The 24430-nt window shown below is 48.7% G+C and overlaps 1 protein-coding gene across 1 annotated transcript; it reads left to right on the top strand.

Moving 5' to 3' along the window:
* Positions 1-593: 593 nt before the first annotated feature.
* NEUROG3 (neurogenin 3) lies at positions 594-1241 on the top strand (the record flags this gene model as incomplete). The annotated part of the gene is made up of 1 exon (XM_081074109.1): positions 594-1241. The coding sequence occupies one exon, from the start codon at positions 594-596 to the stop codon at positions 1239-1241; it is 648 nt and encodes a 215-aa protein (XP_080930235.1).
* Between the last annotated feature and the right edge of the window lie 23189 nt (positions 1242-24430).

The following is a 24430-nucleotide window of genomic DNA, read 5'->3' as shown; positions in this document are numbered from 1 at the left end:
GGAGAAAGCAAACAGAGCGGCGTCCCCCCCCCCACCTTGGCCCTTTGTCCGGAATCCAGCTGTGCTCCGCGGGGGAGGAGCGGGCTCGCGTGGCGCGGCCCCCGGGTCCCGGCGCTGATTGGCCGGCGGCGCGGGCAGCAGCGGGGCAGGCACGCTCCTGGCCCCGGCCCCAGCAGATAAAGCGTGCCAAGGGGCACACGACTGTGGACAGGAAATCCGCCTGGTCTGCAGCCGGCGCTAAGACTGCAACAGAGGCCCGGGCCCCCCATCGTGCTTCTCTTCTTCGGGCCTTGGGGGAACTCCCAGGAGGCAGCGCCGGCATCTCGGCTGAACTCGCGGACGCACAGGCCAGCGCGGCTCACCCCTGCTCTCGCTGGCCACCGCTATCTCCCCGTTCGCACCCAAGAACAAGGTAAAGCCTGGAAGCCGCAGCGCTGCGTGCAGAGCGGAAAGGAGGTCCTCTGACCTGGCCTGGGGGTGGGGTGGGGTGGGGTGGTGGTTCTTTCTCGTTTTTGCCGCACCTAGCCCCGGGATAGGGGACTTAGCCCGCGTGACCGACCCACGCTCACCCGTACCACTTCCCCTGCCGCAGGATGGCGCCTCATCCCTCGGCTACGCCAGCTGTCCAAGTGACCCCCGAGACGCAGAAGCCCTTCCCGGGCGCCTCGAACGAGAAAGTGATGTACATGGCGTCCCCTCCGCCCAGCCCCACTCGCGTGCGGGAGGACGGCGCCGAGGCGGAAGCGGGAGGCTGCCGAGGGGCCGCCAGGAAGCTCCGCGCGCGGCGCGGGGGACGCAGCCGCCCCAGGAGCGAGCTGGCTCTCAGCAAGCAGCGGCGGAGCCGACGCAAGAAAGCCAACGACCGCGAGCGCAACCGGATGCACAACCTCAACTCGGCCCTGGACGCGCTGCGCGGCGTCCTGCCCAGCTTCCCCGACGACGCGAAGCTCACCAAGATCGAGACGCTGCGCTTTGCGCACAACTACATCTGGGCGCTGACGCAGGCGCTGCGCATAGCGGACCACAGCCTGTGCGGCTTGGAGCCACCCGCGCCGCACTGCGAGGAGCTGGGCAGCCCGGACAGCGGCTCCCGGGGAGACTGGGGCTCCCTCTACTCCCCGGTCTCTCAGGCAGGCAGCCTGAGCCCAGACGCCTCGCTGGACGAGCGCCCCGGGATGCAGGCGCCTGCCTCCCCTGCCTGCCTGCGCCCTGGCGCCCTGGCTCTTTCAGACTTTCTATGATGGGCCTGTCGGGCGCTGGCGCTGGGTGCTGGGAGACAGGGAAGGGGCGCAGGCTCTCCGGTTGCGGCGGCAGAGGGCCTCGTGCGAACTTGCTCCTCCCACATCTGGTTCGCTGACCGCTAGCGGGCTCGGGCGCCAGCGGGCTTAGCCGGCCGGGGTCAGTCCCTCTGCACCGCGCCCATTGCAACCCTCTGCAACCCGGCGCAAGCGGACATTGCAGGCTGCGCGCGTTTTAGGTCCCCTCCGGCAGCCACCCCCAATCTCGTGCAAAAAACAAAACAAAACCAACAAAGACCAGAATGGTAGCACTAAACAGACGCCAATCGTCGCCTGCCACCCTATCGCACTCAAGTCTGTCCCTCAGCCCAACGGTCTATCTCTTACCACTCTCCCCGCCCCCGAGTGATTTAATCCAATATTTGGTCTCTCAGTGTTTGCTCGTCTCGCACAGCGTCTCTTCTCCAAAGACGCCACCGAATTTCTCCTCTAGTCCCTATCAAGTCCTGGGTATCGGGAGGCTACACTCTGCCTTAATCTACAAAGACGATCCTCTGCCTTCTCCTCGTGCACTTTTCGGAGCCATTGCCCTCCTGGATATCCCGGGGGTCGAGACACCAGGCTGTGAACTGGAAAAGCTCCAGTCGCCCTGGGGAGCGCCTCCCTACCTCCCCCCCTCGCCCCGCCCCGCGACCTGGAGAGCCCGTGTCTTTTTTAAAAAAATCATTTTGTAAATTATATGATATCTTTTGAAATGAATTTTTGGTAGGGTAAATTATATGACCCCTTATCTGTTTCACACGTTGTATTTATTGATGACATTTCACAGCAGGAAAAGTCTGTATTTTGTACATAAGATTATTTAGGGATTGGTGAAGGAGATTTTTAAACGAATAATAATAATTAAAAAAGGAACCTACAGAAGCCTGAGCAAGGTGACTGGATTGTGCAGAAGGGAGGGTTGCAGCCTCTGTGGCTGAGGGGGGAGGCCTCAGTCCAAAGAGAGGGAGGAGACTTTGGGGGGGTGTGGGCTAGGCTAAGAGGCTGTGGCACCAGGCTGGAGGCCAGGCAGGCTGTGTTGGGAGAGCCAGTCAGCTATACACTCTTGGAAAGTAAGAGATGGAAGCCTTTTAAGAAATCATTGATCCAGACTCCTCGTTTTATTTATGGGGCAGCAACTTATTCCCAACAGTGTTCTAGAAAAAAGACAAGCCTCCACTATGGCTACTCACTGGCGCTGCTGGCCCTTTCCCCTCTGCAACTAGCCTGAATTTAGTTTCATTTGGGGAAAGGAGGGAGTAATCACCCCGCCACAGAATCAGAGCCCTCGGAAACGCTGCCAGCGGGTTGGGCATCCCGGGAATGTTCCCAAACTGCTTTTAAAGGCCTGGCGCATCTTCTGAGAGCATTTTACCCCGCGCTGGGGCGGCCACGCAGTGATTCATGGATCCGAGTGGCGGGGAGTAGACAAAGTGGAGGGTCCAGCTGGAATCTCTGCCACCCCCAGCCCCCCCACCAGAACACCCAGCAGCCTTTACTGCAAACCTATCAAGAAATTGTTCAAGGTATCCAGGCACTCGTTCTTGATTACTCCCAACGTAGAATGCATTGGTGCGCGATGGTGACTGAAATTTGTCCGCGGGGGCGCTGCTGAAACGCCGCTACATGGCTTCCGGGACCCCCAGGACCTCCTGGAAGCAGATCTGAGCTGTAAGGATTCCCAGAGTCCGCCTGGCGCTCGGGAACAGGGAAATGGAGGGCCGGCACCCTACCCTGAGAGTTGAACCCCAGAAGCCTCCTCGGGTTGGCCCTGGGTGCTTGGGGAAGAAACACCCCCTCACCCCCCGCCCGCGCCAGCCTCTGTGGGGCGCGGCTCGGCTCCACGAGGCACCGGGAGCGGGCGGGTAGGTCGCTTTCCAGCGCGTTAGAGCGCAAAGGTGGTGGCTTTGCAGGGGTTAACGCCTCTTGCGTCTGTCTCTCTTATGCCCTTCCTATTTCAAATTGAACTTTTACTCTCTCCTCTACAACCTATCCCTAAAGCTAGCTCTAGGGAAGATATGTCTCAGTTATCAGGGACCGGATTTGGGGGCGGAAAGGGGAACGCGGCAAACAAACTAATGAACGAAGGTGTTCCGTTTCATGGCTTTAATCTAGGAGGAGATTAATGGGTTACTGGTGACCTCTGCAGCAGCCAGCGTTCCACCTGGGGCCCGCGGGGAGCAGGTGTCAGCAGCTCCGAGTTGCGCTGACCAAGCCAGCGCGTGCTACTCGCTGGGCGTTGTGGGGAGCGGTGTGGACAGAACTAAACAGCGGGAAGGTCCATCGCTGCCCTCCAGGGACAGTAGCAAGTATACAGATAAAAGCATTCAAGGCCAAAAAACATTGGTGCTGGGTGGAGGTACCAGCCACGCTGAGACGTACCTAGGGCTGGATTGGGAGGTTGGCCAGGGAAGGTGGCATTTGGGCCAGGAGGAAGGGTTTGAAGAGGAATTCCTGAAGTAGGAAGGTCACTTTTTCTGTGAAAGGCTGTGGGAAGTGCAGTAGGTGGGAGGCTCCCTGGGCGCAAACTACACCCTGAAGCGGAAGAGTGTCTGTTGGCACTACGTGGAGGGGCACTCACCCACTGCCCAGCCCCTCTCCTGCTTTTGAGGGTGCTCATTAAGGAGTCATTAGTCACCCAACCCACACAGACTGGCCTCCGCCCCACGAATTATAAAAACAAAAAGTACCGTTTAACCAACTTCATTGCTGGGCTGCCACCTCGGGACGGGGGCGGATATGACCCCGGAACTATCAGCTCTTCTCTCCAAATCAGGAGGCGGAGGAAGGCTTAGGGTTTGGTTGAATCACTGCAAAGCTTAGGGCTCCTATGCCCAGGAGGCGCTCCAGCAATGGGCGTATCATCGCGTTGGGATGAGAAACTCCCTCCAGGCCTCTTTCCAAAGAGCCTTCCTGAAGAAGGGCTCAGCAACCTTCCTGTGAGTGGCTCCAATAACTAGCCCAGAGTCACCACGACAGCCCCCACCCCACCGGCATGTTGTGTTTACCCACTTTTAAAATCCGTCAGGCAGCTCGAGGTCTGCGCTGAACCCCCACTTGTAAAGCTGCGGAGCCTCCTGCGGTCTGAGGTGGTCGCCTGTGCCCAGCTCCCTGAAACCTGGAGATTCCCAAACGGGGGCAGGAAGGATGCTGGCGAGGAACGATTCCTCCCCCTCTTCTGCCTTTGTCTGAGCCCCAGCCTGGCTTCCAGAAAAACAGCTACCCCCGCCCCCATCCTACCCACACACCCCATCCACACACACTAGCAGGTAGATTTATGGTGCCCTGCCCCCATCCCACCCCAACCCCGGAGCCGGCCCCGGCGAGAGGACAAAGCGTCCCGAGGCCATTGGAATGCTAATGTCTGGGAGCCTGGCTTCCAGGCTGGCACAAAAGCAGGCGGGTCCGGGCGCACGCGACCCCACAGGCCACTCTGCCCCTCCTCACCCCTACGGGCCACTCTGCCTGGCTGCGTGACCTTAGTCAAGTCTCTGTGCCTCATCTAATTCACAGGAGAGGTTGGAGGGAGTCCCTAATACTCTTTCACCGGATTTCTGGGCACCTAAGAGGAGGCCCTACTTGCGGTGTAAGGAGTGACAGCACCCCCGCCCCCTCCCACCACCACCGAAGCAGTGGAAAAGGACCCAGCACTGGGGACAGTGTGGGGAGGCTTTCGGGAAATTCGGCTGAGAATGTAGCACAGCATCAGTGCTGGGTATAATTACATTTTTATATTCATGTAATTAATATTCTTTACTGTGCTCCTGTCCCCCTTCCCCTTTTAAAAATACCTTCAGAAGGTGCTCAAGAAGAGCAGGGGTGGGCACTCCCTAACCTTACCGGTCTGCTATGCCTTCCAAGGGCCAAGAGCAGATAGTGGGGGACTTGAGGCTGGACACTTCTTGTCTTAGGTACGTACCCTCACAGGGCAGGACGGTTACACCTGTGGAAACAGAGACCCAAAGTCTTGGAAGTAGGTGACTTGTCCAAGTCCCTCAATCACTGAGTTATTGACACAAGTCAGGATTGTGAGCCTGGCTCTCAGCTACCAGTTTAGAGCTCTTTCTTCTGTGCTGAGTTGTTTGTGGTTTGGCTCAACCCAGGTCTTAGGGTTTTTGCAAAGCCAAGAGGCTCCCTTGCTCTTCGGCCGCTGCCCACAACCCGACCTCTGGCGAGGTTCCAGGTCCCTGTCTGTCCTCTCTGCTTCTGTGACGCTAGGGCCGCGGAAGCCGGAGAGGGGCCTGCCTGGCTAACCCGGTGCCGCACCGAGGCCCTGGAAGACGGCGGCGCGCCCCTGACCATGGTGCTGAAATGACCGCGTTGGTTCAGAGCGATGGACAGGCCTGCCTGGGAACGTGATATTCTCAATATGTAAACCCACCTGTTAACCCCCTCTAACCACGTTTTCAGGCCGGAGTCCCTAGGGAGCCCCGTGTGGACATGTAGACCCAGACGGTCAGATTTCCTTGGGTGGTGGAGAAAGCATGGACTCTGCTGCTACTGGGTGACACCACAAGACTCTTTTCTCTCTGGTTTTCAATTAGACCCTTTACCTCTCTAAGGCCCATTTCCCTCACCTGTGAAGTTGGGACACTCAGTCACTTAATTGGGCTGATTAAATGTGCTTGTTTTCAGTGCAGGTGAAGCCACCATAAATGGTATTTATTATTGTTAGCACCTTCATTTGTCTCAAATTCTTCCATTTTCTCAGGGTTTTTTTTTTGGGGGGGAAGGGAGTACTTTTGTAAGAATTTGAATTTCTTATGCACCCCTGTGCAGTGCAAACTGACACAAAGGCCAAGGGCCACCCACCCCTTTCTGGCAACCCTTCCCAATTTAGATCTATCCTTCCTGACCAGGGATATGTCTACCTTTCCTGACCTTGGGCACCCAAAATAAGACATGTACAAAATGGAATTCCTGTCCCCTAAGCCCAAACCAGTGCCGCCTCCTGCTCCTGATCTCACTAAGTATCATCACCCCGTCATCCATACTAGAAATCTGGGGTTCATCTTGATTCTTCTCGCTCACTATCTAAATCCAATTAAACTTTAAGTCCTGCTGACTCGTCCTTCTCCCTACTTCTTACAGCTCACTTCTCCTTTACTTCCTTATGACCACTGCCCTAGCTCAGACTCTCATTCCTCATGTAGAGACCACCTGACTCATCTCTAACCTCTAACCTCAACACTACTGTACTTTCCATACTGCAGCCAGACTTCCCATAACATCTAAATATGACATTGTCCTTCTCCTATTTAAAATCTTCAAGTGTTTTCCAATCACTGCTGGAATGAAGCCCAATAGGGAAGGATGGTTCAATATGAGCTGCGAAGTGATATGAATCAGGGTTTACTTCCCAGCTGGTTCACTATCAGTATGACCATGAACAAGTTCCTTAACCTTTCTCTAAATGTCTTCATCTGTAAAGTGGGCATAACAATATGACCACTTCAGGTTTAGGTTCGAGTAAAGCCAGGCTGCTGTACCAGCCTTATCAATAGTTCAATCGAAGGCGAGCATTCCAGGTGAGTGGGTAGCTCTGCTCCATGACATCATTCAGGGTACTTGCCAACCATATGGTTGAGGCTGCATTGCCACGGGTCCCGCCAGTGGGAAGGGGAAATGGAGGAGCCTCACCCACAGTCTTAAAGCTTAGACTCTGAAATAGCACATTTCACATCTGTTCACCTTCCACAGGAAGAATGTCATCACATAGCCTCACCTTACTGGAAGAGGGGTTATGCCTAGGAAGAAGTGAAGAATGGATTCTGGTGGGTAATGAGCGGTCTCCACCACGAGACAGATGTCAGGATTAAATTGATGTCAGGATTAAATCACAGCTATATCATGCTATCATTTGTTTTTAGCATCATGACTCACTATTATAACCAGTCTTGCTGCACCAGCCTCCTTTTCACAATGCCTTGCCTGCCTTTCACATTTACCCTCCAGAAGTACTGACCTGCTTGAAGTCTTCCTCTTACACACACTTAGATACCCCTTTCAAGTTTCCCCCCCACACTGTTCTCTCTGTCAAAACCCCTTTTTTCCCTCTTCCCCTCTTCATATCTCCAATACAGACATGCCCTCTTCCGAGAAGCTTTCTCTGAACTCTTCCTCCCTCCTTGCTCCTGTTCCCATAATATCCTGTGCATATGATATCCTTGCCCTTCCAGGTAGTATGGTAATGACCTTTTGTTTCTCTGCACAGATCTGTGAAATCTTCTTAAGGGCAGGAACTGTGTTCATCTTCATGTGTTCAATGAGTGCCCCTTCTCAACCATAGGCCACATGTTGTTACAATAAATTGATGAGTGAGTAAATTGACTAAATGAATGAAAGTAATTGCAATTATTTGTTTAGAAATTTTTATCCTTCCCCAGACTGGCTACCACATAAAGGCCAATGAATATTTGTTGAATGAATGAATGAATGAATAACTTTATATAGAGACTCATTATTCTTCCTGCCTCATACCCTCCTCAGCACCAAATTAACTTGGCGCTGGCGGCCTATGGGTCAATTTTAGAAGATGCCCCATCTGACTAGGTGACACTGGGCTATCACAGTGTTCTGAGATGACTAATAACAATGCCAATAGTCAGGTGTGGGTGATCCCTCCCGAGATAGTCAGTTAGAGCGTAGGGCTTCGCATCTATCTCAACTCCAGCACTTTCTAATTTCATCACCTTAAGCAAGTTACTTAGTCTCTCCAAGCCTCAGTTTTCCCACCTGTAAAAATGGAGAAAACCACTATTACCTCATAGGGTTTTAAGAGAATTCAAATGAGATGACAGATATGTCTATACCCTTCATGTTCCTGCCAGCAATTCGAAGCAGAACTCATTATAGGACCCACCCCATCTCCACCTTATTCCTACAGATGATGAGCAAAGAAGGCCTGGGCCAGGACTGACTTTCCCACATTAAGCTGGGAACGGTGGTAAGACTTGCCTAAACCTGCGGCCTATTAATTATGGAGACAAACTATGGCTCCTGCTAGCCCAACGTCCTCACCAGCCATACTACCTCTGTTGTACTAGTTATCTCTCGGTGCATAACAAATCACAAAACAACTTAACTATCCAAACAAGAAACATTCATTACATGGGTCTCCTGTGGGTCAGGAATCCAGGTGTAGCTTAGCTGGGTACCTCTGGCTCTAAGTGTCCCAGGGTTACCGTCAGGGTGTCAGCCAGGAATGTGGTCTCATCTGATGGCTTGCCTGGGGGTGGATTCACTTCTAAGCTCACTCAGGTGGCTGCTGACAGGACTCAGGTCCTCGAGGGCCGCTGGACTTTGGGTCTCACTTCCTCAGTGGTTTTGGACCGGAAGCCTTCCTCAGTGCCCTGCCCTCTCCAAACGACAGCTCACAACATGGCAACTGGCTTTCTCCAGTGCAAGCAAACAAGAGGTGGAAGGACACCCAGGACAGTAGCCACAGTCTTTTTGGAATCTAATTCCAACAGTGACATCCCATCACCTCTGATGCATCGTATTCCCTAGAAAGAAGTTACCGAATCCAACCTACAGCCAAGGGGAGTGGACTACACAAGGGCACAAATGCCAGGAGGCGGGGATCACTGGGGTATCTGGTATCTGAGAGGCTGCCATCATGTCATAAGCAGCAGAATCTTCGCTGTGTGCTTTCCACACCCCACACACAGACAGACACACATGTGCACATGTGTGCACGCACACACACCTCCCCAGGGTCAACTATACCAGGGTTCAAAAGGAGAAAGCCCTTGATTTGACTCCTGGAGCTAAAACACATGTATCCCTATCTCCCCGTGCTGGGTTAGCTTCCGAGAAGGGCCCGGAGGGGGAAGAACTAAGTGAGCATTTGAGCCACCGCAGCTGATCTCTGACATCCATTTGCTGTTTTCACAGGCCTCCCCGCCCCCACTCCCAGAGGCAGAGATTTAGGATTGTCTGGGGCCTGGACACCGGTACCCACCGAGGGGAAATTTACTGCCTCTAGAGAACCAGGGTCTGACTTGGGGTCTTGAATGCATCTTTTTCCCCTTTGCCTCTGCTTTATTAGCTTAATCATTGCCTGAATCGGTTGCCATGGTGTGGGCATACCCATGGCGACTCTATAATGAAGCCTGAAAGACTCGGACCCCATTTATCATCCTCAGTGTTTGGGAGGCTGAGAGCCTCATTTGCCTCCCCCAGGGTCTGGGCACCACCCTTCTGCCTGGGGCCCTCTGGCTCCTTTTGAACAAGGAATGAACAGGTGGCAACTAGGAAGAGAAGGGGAGCCCCACACAGGTGTAGCGAACAGTGCACTGCATAACCCCCTACCCCTCGCCGCCCCACATACGCAAACACTTATATTTTCTACTCCAGGAGTCCAGACACAGACCAAACACAGAGCAGCTCTGCCAAACTTTTCTTTCTGGGAATGGGAGGCAAGACATAATCTTTAGTAAGAAGGGGTCCATGGTTGTCCTTAGAAGTAGGGAGACTTGTGTGTTGGAAGATCCAAGTGCTGTCACACCCTTTATTCCCTGGTCATAGCTTAAGCAGCATTGCAATCCTGTAATAAGGTAGAAACAGATGGGGCAAGACCCAGTAGGGAAACTGAGGCATACAGAGGTGCAACAACATGTTCAAGGTCCCCAGTGATGGTATAAACAAAGTAGAACCCAGAATCAGTAAAAATTTTAAGGAAAATTTCAAAAATAGAGAGAAAGGCATCACGAATTCTCATGTACTCATCACCCAGATTCAACACGTATGAACTCAGAGCTGGTTCTACTTCCCCATGTACCCACCCACTTTCCCCTGAACCACCTCCGTGGATTCTTTTGAAGAAAATCCTAGACATCATACAATTTCAACCATAAGTCCTTCTCCAGTATCCCTTTTTGATCAACATAAACTGCACAATGGAACATAGCAGCTGAAAGCATTGACATTAACGGGGCACACTCTGGGTTCAAATCCAAGCTCTGCCCTTTCCCGGCTGTGTGACCTTCAGCCAGTGACCTAACGTTTCTGAGCCTCAGTTTCCTCCACTATAAAAGGATACAATGACATCTCTCGTAGGGTAACTGTTAGGATTAAAAGCAATAGCACAAGGCAGGTGGTCCACCCCTGTGCCAGGCACAGAATAAATAGAGGCTTGCTTTTATTGTTTCCATGGTCGTTACCAGTGCACCACCAGCAGTGACTGCAGTGTGGCAGAGGTCAGCTCTTGGCCTCCAGCCTCCAGGTCTCCCAGCATAGAGGGAAGTGCCTTGTCACTGCTCTCTACCTGGCACTGGAGTCTGAGAACACAGACCTCCACCATGAGCCTGGCTCCAGGTGCTGACGACCCTCAGCCTCTGCTGCTCACAGCCCTGCTCAGCTCTGCCTCCCTTCTCCTCTTCTTGCATCTTTAGGCTTCATGACCTCTTTGCTCCTTGCCTCATGTATGAACAGGTGCCCATATACCTGCCTGCGGTTTGCGTGTGTGTGTGCATGTGTGTCTGGGTGTGTGTGCTGTCCCTACGTGAGAACTAGCATATTCTCATGTCTCTGCGTGCTCAGCCTGTGAGGGAGACCCCAGGAGATTGAGACCTGCCCTCTTGCAGTTAATTTGTGATTGACTGACAGAGACCAGAGGAAAACTGGGCAAATGAAGGTGTGGAGGCACAAGCATAATACTGAGAAGTACTGAGACTTCAGTTTCTTGGAGGAGGTAGGGAGAAAACTAAGTTCTGCCAACACAGAAGAGTGAAAACAGAAGAGGCAGGCCGGCAGGGGGCTCCATGCAGGCTTAGGTCATGGAAAGGGAAGCAGCCCATCTGGGTTCACAATACAGGGGAGACCTGAGTTTCAGTAGCCGAACTCTCCAGGAAATGTACCACCACCACCACTGAACACCTACCATGCGTCCAGGGACACAGCAGTTAACTGGACATGGCCCCTGCCTTCAAGCTATGACTTAGGCCCAGACAGCTAAGTCATAGGAGGGGAAGAAATTCAATGCCATGGGCGTGGAGGGGCAGCCATCAATTCTGTGTGTGTGTGTGTGGGGGGGGGTGGATGTCCAGGCTAAGAAGCTGGGACACTCTCCTGGGGACCCTGCTCTGCCACTAACTCTGTGTGTCCTTCAGCCAGTCTCTTCCCCTCTCTGGGCTTCAGTCTCCACAGCTGAAGCCAAAGGTCAGGATTCAGGGATCCCTGAGGCCACTTCCAGCCAGGGCATGAGCAATTCTGTTCCTGGATCCCAAGTCCTTTTTAGCTGCTGCTGGCTTTTGCTCCCATTTTTAAAAAGCAGGGAGTGAGAAGAAGCTGGGGTGGGGCGGGGTTTATGGGGACTGTAAAGAAATTCCCAGACTGGTCTGTTGCTTTTTGTGTGTGGACAGGGAACTGGAGACTGCTGGGGGTGGGCGGAGGGTAAGGACAGGGATGGAGTGAGGAGGGGGAGAGGAGGGTGCCCACAGGAGACAGAAGAATGAAATAAAGGCAAATCCAACAAAAGGAAGTGAAAAGTGAGTGACAAGTTTGAGGCTGCAGGCCCGAGGCTGGCCAGGCCTTTGGGGAGAAGAATGGAGGGAGACAAACGAGCTGGATTTTCATGCTTGGTGGACGGTGAATGAAGAGCATCTTTTAAAACCCTATCAGGAACTCTTTGGATTGTCATTAGATCTGGAGAGGGGGAAAAAGACGGAGGGAGGAGACTGCTGACTTTGGCCCCCTGGATGTGAAAAGATGCCGATTCTCTGCCGGCGCCCAGGGGGCTTTGGGCACTCTCCTTGCTGGAGCCAGGCACGCCTGGGCCCCTCCATGCTTTGGGGAAATTATGTGTTATTTCTAAGGCTCTTGAAATTCAGTAGTGGGCTCCCCCTGCTCTCAGTGGGTGACACCACACTGGAGTTAGGAGATGGAGGGAGGGCTGGGGTAGGTACCACCAGGATTCCAGCTCTTTGTAGGGTGACCAACCATCTGTGTTTGCCTGGGACAGGGGACTTGCAGTGCTGAAACTGGGCAAACCAGAATGGCTGGTCACCAAACTTTAGGATGGAGCTGGTGGTGGGGGGAGGGGAGGGAACTGACTTTCCCGAGGCCGGTCCTACCCAGCCATGGAGTCAGGGCTGGCTTGGCCTTGGTCCTGGCCTCCAGCTGGCTGCCCGGCTCACCTGCTCAGGCTGGGAGAGAGTAGAATCCCAGATGGGAGGATTTTTGTTTGTACATTTTTATAAAAGATGACTGGAAGTATTTGAATATGACTGGATATGAGATCATAGTACAGAATTATTCATTTCATTAGGTATAAAAATGGCCTGGTGGTTGTTTTTCAAAATGACCTATTATTTAGAGATGGACACTGAAGTATTTACAAGTGGGATGACAGGCGTCTGGGATGTCTTTTAAAATATTCCACACACAGAAAATAAAAGTGTGTGTGCAGGATTGGGGTGGATGGGGTTGGGGAGAATAGACAAAACAAGGTTGGCCATGGTTGTGGAAGCTGAGTGACAGGTGCATGAGGACACATTATTCGATTCTATGTTGTACATGTTTGAAAATGTCCCAAGCCAAAACTTAAAAGAAGGAAAAGGAGAGCATATCCGAGGTGCAATGCAGCAGTACTTAAGAGTCCCGGCTTTAGATTAAGAATGCTTGAGTTCAACACAACTCTATTTTATGTTGCTTAATTGTTCGCACCCTCAATTTCATCATTTGTAAGACTGGAATAATAATTCTGATCTCATAGACTAATTAACAGAAAGCACTAGGACTGTTCATCGACATAACAAACATTCGATAAAAATTACTTGTTAAAAAAAAAAAAAAAGGAGAATTGGAGGGAGAATATGCCCTTTTAGCCCAGGAGAACCCTTCAGAGCTTTGATCCTGGGTCTGTGGGTGATTTCCTGGAAAAACATGTTTTCAGTGAAACTGAACTAAAGGGATGTAGGGGCCAGGCTTCTCTCTCCCCTACTCTTTGGACCTCTTACAAGCCACCTTTTGGGCCATAGCTTTGTTCCCTGGAGCCCAGGGGAGAGGGTTGAGTACGTAAGAAAGGAGTGTGTGTTTAGCAGTCAGACCCCTTACCAGTCACTTCCCTTTCTAAGCACAATCAACACTGCGGGGAAGGAGAGCTCTTCCTACCCTTCTCCAGAGACAGGGCAAATAGACCATAATCCTCAGATCCCTCAAGGGGGCAATGGGCATCTCATCTGGGGGAACATGAAACAGGAGGGGTAAGAGAAGCAGGAGGGTTTACGAGGAGATCTGGTTCCACTCGTCTTCAGTGAATGGAGCCTGTGTGCCAGGCCCTGTGTGAGTGATGGGAAAAGACAGGCAGCTGCTGGTTGTGGAGCCACATGCAGCTCAGGAGGAGGGAAAGGTCAGATTCCCCCGGGGAGTGTGGCTTCTCCTCTGTAACCTGGCCCATCCCTCCTCCTGGAGGCTCCATTTCTGCGAATGGCACCACTGGCCCCCCAACGATCCGAGCTGGAAACCTGGGTGCCATCCTCACCTCCGCTTGTGGATTCTGCATCTACAATGTCCGTGGAACCTGCCGTTGCCTCTCCCTCCCTGCTCTCTCCATTGGCTCTTGACTGCACTGTTGCCCCAGACACACAGAAGTCCCTGACTGGAGCCTTCTTGTCACCTCTCCCTCCAGTCCAGCCCACACACCGTAGCCTACTCTTCTCACTGCAGGTCACGTCTCTCCTCTGCACAGAGATTTCCACAGACGTGAGAGAGCTGCTTACGTCTTTAGTACATTGTCGTAGTCAAGAGCAGAGCTAAGGACTCGGGCTCCCTGGGTGAGAGTACAGATCTGCCACCTACCAGCTTGGTGACTTGAGACAACCTCTTTAATCCTCAGTGTCATTTGTGAAATAGAAATAATGATAGTACCTTTCTCACAGGATAGTTATAACAGTTAAATACAGGATCTACAATACACAATAAGCATACACTATATACAATAATATATAGAAGTAGGAGACTGCACGAGACCATCTGTGAACGGCAGCTGTTGCCATCGTCATGCTTATTGTCCTCCTGCACTTTTAAAATTTTTACCATGGTCATATGTTACTTTAATTATTTACAAAAATGTTAGAAACCATCAACAAAACAAAAAAGCAACCAACCAAATGGGAGAAGATATAATTGTACATGGTGCTTCCAATAAGGGGCTGATATCCAAACTACATAAAGAACTCCCACAATTCAACAACAAAAAAACAATCCAATTAAGAAATGGGCACGAATAGATACTGTGTTTCCCCGAAAATAAGACCCAGCCGGACAATCAGTTCTAATGAGTCTTTTGAAGCAAAAATAATATAAGACCGGGTCTTATATAACATAAGTTATATAACATAAGTTATAGTCATAGTAAAATAAGACAGGGTCTTATATTAATTTTTGCTCCAAAAGACGCATTAGAGCTGATTGTCCAGCTAGGTCTTATTTTTGGGGAAGCATGGTACTTACCCAAGGGAGGTATACAGACATATGAAAAAATGTTCAAAATCACTAGTTATTAGGGAAATGCAAGCAAATCAAAACCACAATGAGATATCACGGCACACCTGTCAGAATGGCTATTATCAGAAAGACAAGAAATAACAAGTGTTGGAGAGGATGTGGAGAAAAGGGAACTCTCATACAGTGCTGGTGGTAATGTAAATTAGTGCAGTCACTCTGGAAAATAGTATGGAGGTTTCTCAAAAAATTAAGAACAGAACTACCATCTGAGATCCAAGGTGGTGGAGTAGATAAACACTGTGCCTGCTTCCTTCCATGAACACATTAAAATTACAACTAAATTACAGAACAATCAACCCAGAGAACCATCTGAAGTCTGGCTGAACAGAAGTTTTATAACTAAGGATATAAAGAAGAAGCCCCATCGAGACTGGTAGGAGGGGCGGAGAGGAGAAACGGGCTGGGCTCAAACCTCCATGTGGCAACTGAGAACCAGGAGGGATATCTCGCCCATGGAGGTTCCGCCCGGAGGAGTGAGAGACCCAGCCGCAAACCAGTCTCCCCAGCCTGGAGTACTGGTGCTGAGGAAAGGAGCCCCCATGTCTTGCTATGAAAAACAGTGGGAATTCCAATCATCTGGGTGGGACGTAAGGCAACGGGAAACCCAGACGTCCTCTTAAAAGGCCCGTGCACAGACTGTCTCACTCACAGGCACTCACCTTGGGTTCCAGCGGGGGACAGTTACTCAAGGGGTCTCAGAGACAGACAGTGGGGAGACTGAGGTGTGTGGCTTTGTAGCAAGGGCTAAAAGACAGTCACCATTTTCCCTGTGTGGGGGCCTCTTCTTATGTCCCCACACAGTGAAGTCAGCAGGCAGGCGCCATCTTTCCTGTGTTGAGCCCGTTCCCACAGGCCAAATCTGAATCTGATTGGCCTGTGAGCTCTGCTGCTGACTGAACACCCTCCCTACTCACCTGATCTGGCCCCCTGTGACTTCTTTCTTTGCCCGAAAATAAAGGAAATATTGAAAGGAGACATTTTGATGACATTTAGGACATAAGGGGTAATACAACGACAGCTCTGATGGCCATTTCAGAAAAAGAGTTCCAAAATTGCTCTGAAGGGTGGACTAGGCACTGGTGTCAATGCATAGCTTCCCAAAGAGAGTATTTCAGAGATGACCATAGTGATATTCAGCAATGAGGTATGCAGCACTTTTTCTAGGATGAGTTCGTGAACTTAATTGTCTGACCTCATACAATGGAATATTGCCTGGCCATGGAAGGGAATGGGTTCTTGCCATCTGTGGCAATATAGATGGACCTGGAGGGAACTGTGCTGAGTGGAGTGTAAGACGAGAAAGAGAGATGCAATATGATTTCGCTTATATGTGGAATCTAAAGAACAAATGAACATAAAAAAACAAACAAATTCATGGATACAGAGAACATATTGATGGTTGCCAGATGAGGAGGGTTGGGGTAAGTGAAAAAGGGGAAGGGATTAAGAAGTACAAATTGGTTGTTATACAGTAATGAGATGTAGGGTGTAGCATGAGGAATATAGTCAATAATATTGTAATAACTATGTATGATGTCATATGGTACTAGATTTGTTGGGGTGATAGATGAGAGGATGTTGGGGGCAGGGTGAAAAAGGTGAAGAGATTAAGAAGTACAAACTGGTAGTTATTAAATAGTCACTGGGATGTAAAGTAAAGTCTAGGGATTATAACCAATTATATGGTAATAACCATGTATAGTGCCAGGTGGGTACTAAACTAGTCAGGGGGATCATTTCTTAAATTACACAAATGCCTAACCACTATGCTGTACACCTGAAATTAATATAAAATAATACTGAATGTCAACTGTAATTAAAAATTTTAAAAAGGGGGTAAAAGGTGAAGGGGAATAAGAGGTCCAAATTTCCAGGTATAAAACAAATAAGTCAAAGGGATGTAACACACAGCATGGGAATATAGTCAATAATATTGTGATAGCTGGTACAGTGTCAGACGGTTGCTGGACTTATCATGGTGATCACTTCTTTAGGTCTATAAATGTTGAATGACTGTGGTGTATACTTAAACTAATATAATATTGTATATTAGCTGTATTTTATTTTATTACTTTAATTGTTTAAAAATAGGTATCCAAGACAGTTCTTCAAAAACAAACTCGCCCCTTTTTTCTTTTTTTTTTCTTTTTTTTGAAAATGAAAGCAAATCCTGGAACCAGTAATCCTGACCCCTCCCTGCCCACCCCCGCACAAAAAAATTCACAGAGCTACAGTTAACAATGATGTTCACATCTGAAACCATTAATTTTACACACATAATGGGGAGAGAGGTGATTACCTGGGGTTCACCTACAAGTAAGACAGAGCGGGACAGGCAGGGAGTGGGTGTCGCGCAGGACAGACAGGTGGGGCCAGGATGAGCCAGGTGTGTGGGGAAGGCTCCAACATCTCCAATTATCAGTAAAATAAAGAAAAAAAATGTGAATGAAAATCTCCATCCCCATTAAAATGGCTCCAATGGGGATGTGTGTGTGTCTGTCTGCTGTGGGGGCTAAAGACCCCTGGGATATGGGCATGAGTGGGGAAGTTCCAAATTAGACCAGCAGTGAACCCCCCCAGGGATTAATGCTGTACAGCGTTGCCCCTACTGGGGGATTCACAGCTCAGCACCCTCTCCCCTCCTGGCTGCTGGAGGGCACCCCCAGACAGCCCACAGGCCCAGATCCCTCAGGTTGGGCATGAAAGGAGGGCTGGGGGCCCCCAGCCCTATTAGCTATATTTTAATAAAAATCTTTTTAAAAGAATAGAACTACCATATGATCCAGCAATTCCTCTTCTGGGTATTTACCAAAAACTGTGGAAACATTCATTCATAAACATATATGTACCCCAAAGTTCATTGCAATAGCCAAGGCATGGAAACAACCTAATCGTCCATTAATGGGTGAATGGATAAAGAAGATGTGATAAACACACAAACCCACACACACATCCACACACACAAAGACACACACAGTGCCAAAAAGAAATTTATACACATTTTAAGAAAGGAAAAAACTGCATTAAAATTATGCTAATGTAACCACTTTGAGCACCTCTTGTAATTGCAGAAGTCAAACGTGACTTGTATTTGTTTTTCGTTATTGGTATACATATATTATGTATATTGAGTGTTACAATTATAGTGCAGTTTTTTCCTTAAAATATGTATACATTTTTTGGCACCCTCTGTGTGAGTGTGTGTGTGTATGTGTGTGTGTGTGTGTGTATAAAATGGAATACTACTCAGTCATAAAATAGATGAAATATTGCCATTTGTGACAACATGGATGGACCTTGAGAGTATCCTGGTAAGTGAAACAAATCAGATGGAAGGGACAAAAAAAACAACATATAATTTCACTCATAATTGGAATTTAAAACAAAAGTAACAAACAACAAAAAACTCATAGGTACAGACAACAGAATGGTGATTACCACAGGGGAAGAGGGTGGAGGGAGAGCAAAGTAGGTAAAAGAGGATCAAATATACGGTGACAGAGGAGATTAGACTACGGGTGTTAAACACACAATAAAGTACATAGATGTTGAATTATAATCTTGTACACCTGAAAATTATACAATATTATTAACTAATGTTATCCTAATAAATTTAATTTTAAAAAATTGACCCATATTTTCTTGTCAGCAGTATTGTCAAATGACTTAAAATAGTCAAACTTCTAGACCCAGAAATTCCTCCTAGAGAAAATCAGAAATTGCACAACAATGTGTCAACAATGGTATTCATTACACTATCTTTCTTTTTTTATTAGCAATTTGGTATATATTTGTCCATGGTTCTCCATTCACATATTACTTGCATGGATGAAATCATTTCATGTATACAATTCTATATTCTATATTGTTCACTAATATTAACTTATTATTAATATTTCCTCATTATATTGTGTTTCCCTGAAAATAAGACGTAGCAGGACAATCAGCTCTAATACGTCTTTTGGAGCAAAAATTAATATAAGACCCGGTATTGTATTATATTATATTATATATTATGTGAGACCCGGTTTTATATTACAGTAAAATAAGACCGAGGCTTATATTAATTTTTGTTCCAAAAGATGCATTAGAGCTGATTGTCCGGCTAGGTCGTATTTCCGGGGAAACACGGTATAGCAGTTATTTAATATATTTTAGCTACAAAATATTTCATCATATAAATGTGTCATAATTTTTTAACCATTTTGGTTTAATTTAACATTTTACCTTTAAACATCAAACACTTCAGTAAACAACATTCCACATACATGTTGGTCTATACTTCTAATTGTTTTCTCAGAAAGGGTTTCTAGATGAGGAATCTGTTAACAGCAATTTATTTAGCTAAAGACACTCTTCCACATGATTATTTGACCAACAAATAATTTAAAGGAAGAGAATATGAAAGCTAATCAAGCACAAAAAAGCCTGTATCCAAATTTTTGGTAAAGTCCTCTCCACACTTGCTTTTATTTTATTTTTTAAAGATTTTTATTAAAAATATAGCTAACATACAATATTATATTAGTTTCAGGTGTACACCATAGTTATTCAACTTTTATAAACCTAAAGAAATGATCACCATGACAAGTCCAGCAACCATCTGACACCGTACTATGCTACCACGATAAAATTGACTATATTCCCTATGCTGTATATTACATCCCCATGACTACTGAGTGAGACTGGCCTCATTTCTAAATTTTGTTAGTTTTTTACACTGAGCTTGTATTGTTTTTTAATTGGAAGAAAATGTTAGCATTTAAAAACTCTGATTAATGAATACAGTGAGGCTTCAATTCTTTTAAATGCTTTTGGTGGCATGGCAGGAATGGCTTCACTGAAGCGAGCGTTTGTGCTAAAAGCTTGGCAAGGCAAGCCTGGATCAGAAGGGAGTGATCCAGGTGCTCAGGAACTAAGATGTTACTGAGAAACAGTAGAAAGGGGTTTGAACTCCTCCCTCTCAACTAAAGGCTAATGACCTTTCTGCTTTCCTCTCCAGTATCTCTCTGTACCACAAGGGGATTGAAGACGGAATATAAAGGAAATTGTACCAGTTCATGGCCCTGGGATTAGATAGATTCCTCCCACGTGCCCTGAGCTATGGTGGGCACTCTGGGAATTCAAAGTACATCCAGGGCTCAAGCACCTGGATTGCCCAGGAAATAAGCTTTTCTGGTAAAAACATTTACCAGAAACTGAGATTTATTTGATTAAATATTAAGGTGGTGCTTTTTTAAAATTTGTAACCATTTTAGATAAGAATCTCTCTGTAGTGGGTTGAATAGTCCTCTCCCTCCAAAAAAAGGTACATCTACCAGGAACCTGTAAATGTGACCTTATTTGGAAGAAGGGTCTTTGCAGATGTAAGTTATGGAGCTGAAGCTGAGATCATCCTGGGGTAGGTGGGCTCTAAGTCCAATGACAAGTCCTTATAAGTCCTTAGAAGAGAAGAGAAGAAACAGATACTGAGACAGAGAAAAGAAGGCCACATGGAGACAGAGGACAGACTGAAGTTACTATGTAAGGCCAAGCCAAGAAATGCCAGGAGCTACGAGAAGCCTGAAAAGGCAAGGAAAGATTTTCCCGTAGAGCCTTCATACGGACTATGGCCCTACTGACACCTTGATTTCAGACCTCTGGCCTCCAGAATTGTGAGAGAACAAATTCCTCGTTTTAAGCTGTCCACTTTGTGACAATTTGTTATGGCAGCCTCGGCAAACTAATATACACCCTTCTGTACCTCCTTACACAGAGCACACACCAAACGTCAAGTGTGTAGCCAATAGTAAAAGCCCAGCAAAGGTTAGCCTCTGCACCTGCCTGTCTTCACGATTAGGGAGCCCACACAATGGTCCATTGTGGTCCAGTTCCATGTACCCCTGGAGCTCCTGAGATACGCCCATCCCTCCGTCACATGGCCCCAGACAGCTGTGGGGACCGAGCTCTTCTCTCTGCTGTCCTGGCCTCAGCTACTCTAGGTTGCCTGGATCTCGCAGCTGTCACCCATTTTCTGGTTTGCTGCCCCTGTCACCTATGGCTTGGGGAGCCAGTTATCCAAGCTCAGTGGGACTGTATGCAAAAGAATAAATGGAATCTAAGTGAGGACGCTGGGCCTTTCCTTGGAATGGCATGTGCAAGCTTTGGATCTTGGAGTTGGTGCCATAAGAATGATGCCAGAGGATGGGAAGGGCGAGGCATCATCTGAAGGGGGGAAGACCCCAGGGTACTGGCTGGGGGCTCTTACAAGTACCGATATCAGGGTGAATGCAAACTTGCTGCAGCACCCTGCCTCAGGGCTTGTCAGAGGAGAGGCTTTCTAGAACGACTGAGGGGGTCCAAGTCAGATTGGGGAAGGAGTCCCGGGAGGCCACCTGGCAGAGGTGAATCTTTGAAGGAAGAAATAATTTCAGGACCTAGAAGCAATGACAGTGAAATGAGCGTGGGATTTGAGCCCAAAGACCTGGTTTGAATATCATCTCAGCCACTGTTAACAACTGGTGGATATCCTCCCATATCTATACTCTACTTTTGTCATACTATGCTTATTTTACTTAATATATTACAAATATCTTTCGGTCTCAATGAAATATAGCTCTACCTTGTCACGTGAACTGCTATGTGAATTGCTTCCATTTTCTCATCTATAAAAAAGGTAGCATCTGACTTGTTATGTTCTTGGGCTTGTGGTGCTGCAGATGTGCACTGGGGGAGGTGCCTGCGTGTGCTTCGTGGACATTTACAGATTGGGCTTTATTAGCTGTCTTGCCTAGTGAACTAATGCTCCAAGGAACAGTGTGGGCCAGGGGAGGTGGGGCGATGGTGGCAGAACAGAACGGCCTTCCTGCAGCTCCTCATCCATCAGTCCTGACAAACCTGGCCCCCTGCAAGGGCTCCAGCCCCAGCTGCTGAGCAACGGCAGGTATGGAACAGGAGCCCCTCCCTGGGCCCTGGGCACCCTCCTCTTAGGTCAACAGACACAGTGGGCTCTGTCGGCCAGGTCGGGACTTGCGAAGATTAATGGAACAGGTGCAGGCTGGGTGTGACAATCACCTGGCCTGACAAAGTCTCTCCTGGAGATTGAGTGCCCAACCCAGGCCAAGAACCAAACCTGATGTCATTCATCCTGGTTTAGACATAACTGGAGGTGAGCTGGAGCCAGCTGCATTGCCCCTGCTGCCCACCTTTTCCCTAGTCTCATCTGGCCTCATTCCATCTCCAAACGTGGAGGGCTGTGTAGAGAGGCCGCTGGAGACCAATTTGTGGTATTCAACTTTAAAATAAATGTTTTCCTCATTTCTTCAATCTCCCAAGTAACCCACTGCAGAAAAGTGCAGATTAGCTAAATATTATAAATCACCCATTAATCTCACCACCCGAGATAACATTGTTAACATTTGGTAGATAGTATATCTCTACCTATCTCTATCTATCTACACACATCCACACCCCATACACACATACATATATGGGGAGGGAGAGAGAGAGAGAGAGAGAGAGAGAGAGAGAGAGAGAGAGAGAGAGAGAGAGAGAGAAATCACTCAATACTTTTGTCTTATAATCCTTCCTTTATACTTAATATATTAGAACATCTTTTGGTGCCAGTGAAATATAGTCTAATTGCTACATATATTCTGAGTATTCAGGTATAGTATCATAATATATTTAACCAAAAATTCCTTGTTGGGTATTTGTTATGTCCAATTTTTGCCCTTTATAAATAACACTAACATGAACATGTTTATACTCACACATATTTTTTATTATGATTTCTTTAGGAAAATGTCCTAGAAGTAGAACTGTTAGATCAGAGAGTATGTGCTTTTAAAGGCTCTGATTTGTATTGCTACAGGGTTATATCCATGTTTGTTGGAGCCTGTGGACTGGGTAAGGGACAGAAGAAGGAGGAAAGCAGCTTGTGGACAGAGGTTGGAATTGAGGCCAATCTAGCATGAATCCCACCATCCAGGGGTTTTTCATCCAGCCTTCCCCCCAGGAAGAGAAGTTGCTGGACAGGCAGGTAGGAGCCCCATGGGCTTGGGAGCGGAGTATGTAGGAGAAGGGGAGGTGAAGTCCAGAAGATTTCACTAAGGGAGTGACATTGCTGTTAGCCCTGAAAGGTGAGCAGGATGGGGCTATTCAGCACGAGTGTTTCCCATGGGGCAAGGGGTCAGGGAAGAAGTGCCTCACATTTTGGGGGGCAGAGATAGCCAGTGTCAGCCCTTAGACATGGCAGCTCTCCTCTACCAAGGTAGTTGAGTCTTCAAGAGGGTAAATCCTTGTCCCATGACCAGACCTCACCTGACGATACAGACTGCCCCCCACACATAGCTTGTGACCTTGAGCAACTCACCTTGAGCAACCACACTGCCCCTCCGTTTTCCCATCTACAAATGGGGACAATAGTTATATCACCATGTCTGTGGGGACTGAAGAACATATATCGGTGGGCCTTTGTACATTGTGACTGTCTAAGGGATTGATCATTACAAAATAGAAGCTACTTTCTAATTTTCTGTCCTAAAAACTGAAATACATCATGTTTTCATGCTCTCATTTCTAAACTATCTTGTCTGCCTCTAGGACGCTGAGACCCAGCAGCCTAGTGGAGAACTCCTAGGACCAGCTCCCAAGGGGAGGGAAAGAAAATGAACAGTTACTGAGAGCCTACCAAGTGCTGCCACTGCATGCCCCATCTGTCGTTGTGTCCTTACTTCATTTCTGAGAGGCAGGAGTTATTTGCCCACTGGACAGCTGAAGAAACTGAGGCTCAGAGCGTTCAGTCATTCAGCTTGGTGGACACAGCTGGTGGGCAGATGGGATTCCACCCCAGGCCTGTCTGACCCGACAGCCCTTGAGCCTTCGCTGGGCCAGGTGGCCAGGAGAGCTGGGATCACTTCACATCACTTGGGATAGGAGCCCTTTGGAGTACAGCTGGGGTCCCGGGGCTGTGGAGCTGGAAGGCAGGGACAGACTTCCATAGGCTGCCCGCCCCCAACACCACCACGGGCCTCCTCTGCGTGGGGCAGCAAGCTGGCCACGACCTTGTGCCTCTGACAATGATTTAACTACATTCATCGGGGTGTGGGGGAGGTCTGTAAAACTGCCAGTGCAGGAGAGGTTTTAACTCCAACCTCTTGGCTCAGCCACTAGTTGGGGACAGGAGGAATAGAACCCAGGGAGAGGACAGGGGCCTTCTGGTTCTGCTTGCATTTCCTGCATGGGGCGACACCAGAGACCCACTGAGCCAACGAACTTGTGTCTGTCTCCCCCCATCTAAGTCCAGCTTCCCTTAGTGTAACCTCAGGCAACTCTGAAATATTGTTCCTCCTCTCCCCCGTCCCATCTGGGCAGAGCCCAACTGGCTACAGAATATAGCAGAAATCACACGGGCCTGGGAATCCAGAGGCCTGGGTTCTTATCCCAGCTTCTCCACTATCCGTGCAGAGCCTCAGAGCAAGTGCTGCAGGGCCAGGCAGGCCGCAGGCGTGAATGGTGCTGGTCAGGTGGGGACTGTGGTCCCTGGAGAGGCCACACACCCCTAAAGGGGTCAGCTGCTGCTTAACTCCAGCTTATTATTTCTAGGCAGCAATGAAGACTCAGAGTTTTTCAAGAGAAGCTGGAAATTCAGATTTGCACCTGAA

Source organism: Rhinolophus hipposideros (genome assembly GCF_964194185.1).
Source record: "Rhinolophus hipposideros genome assembly, chromosome: 15".
Lineage (NCBI taxonomy): Eukaryota > Metazoa > Chordata > Mammalia > Chiroptera > Rhinolophidae > Rhinolophus > Rhinolophus hipposideros.
This window is presented reverse-complemented; position numbering and strand designations above follow the sequence as displayed.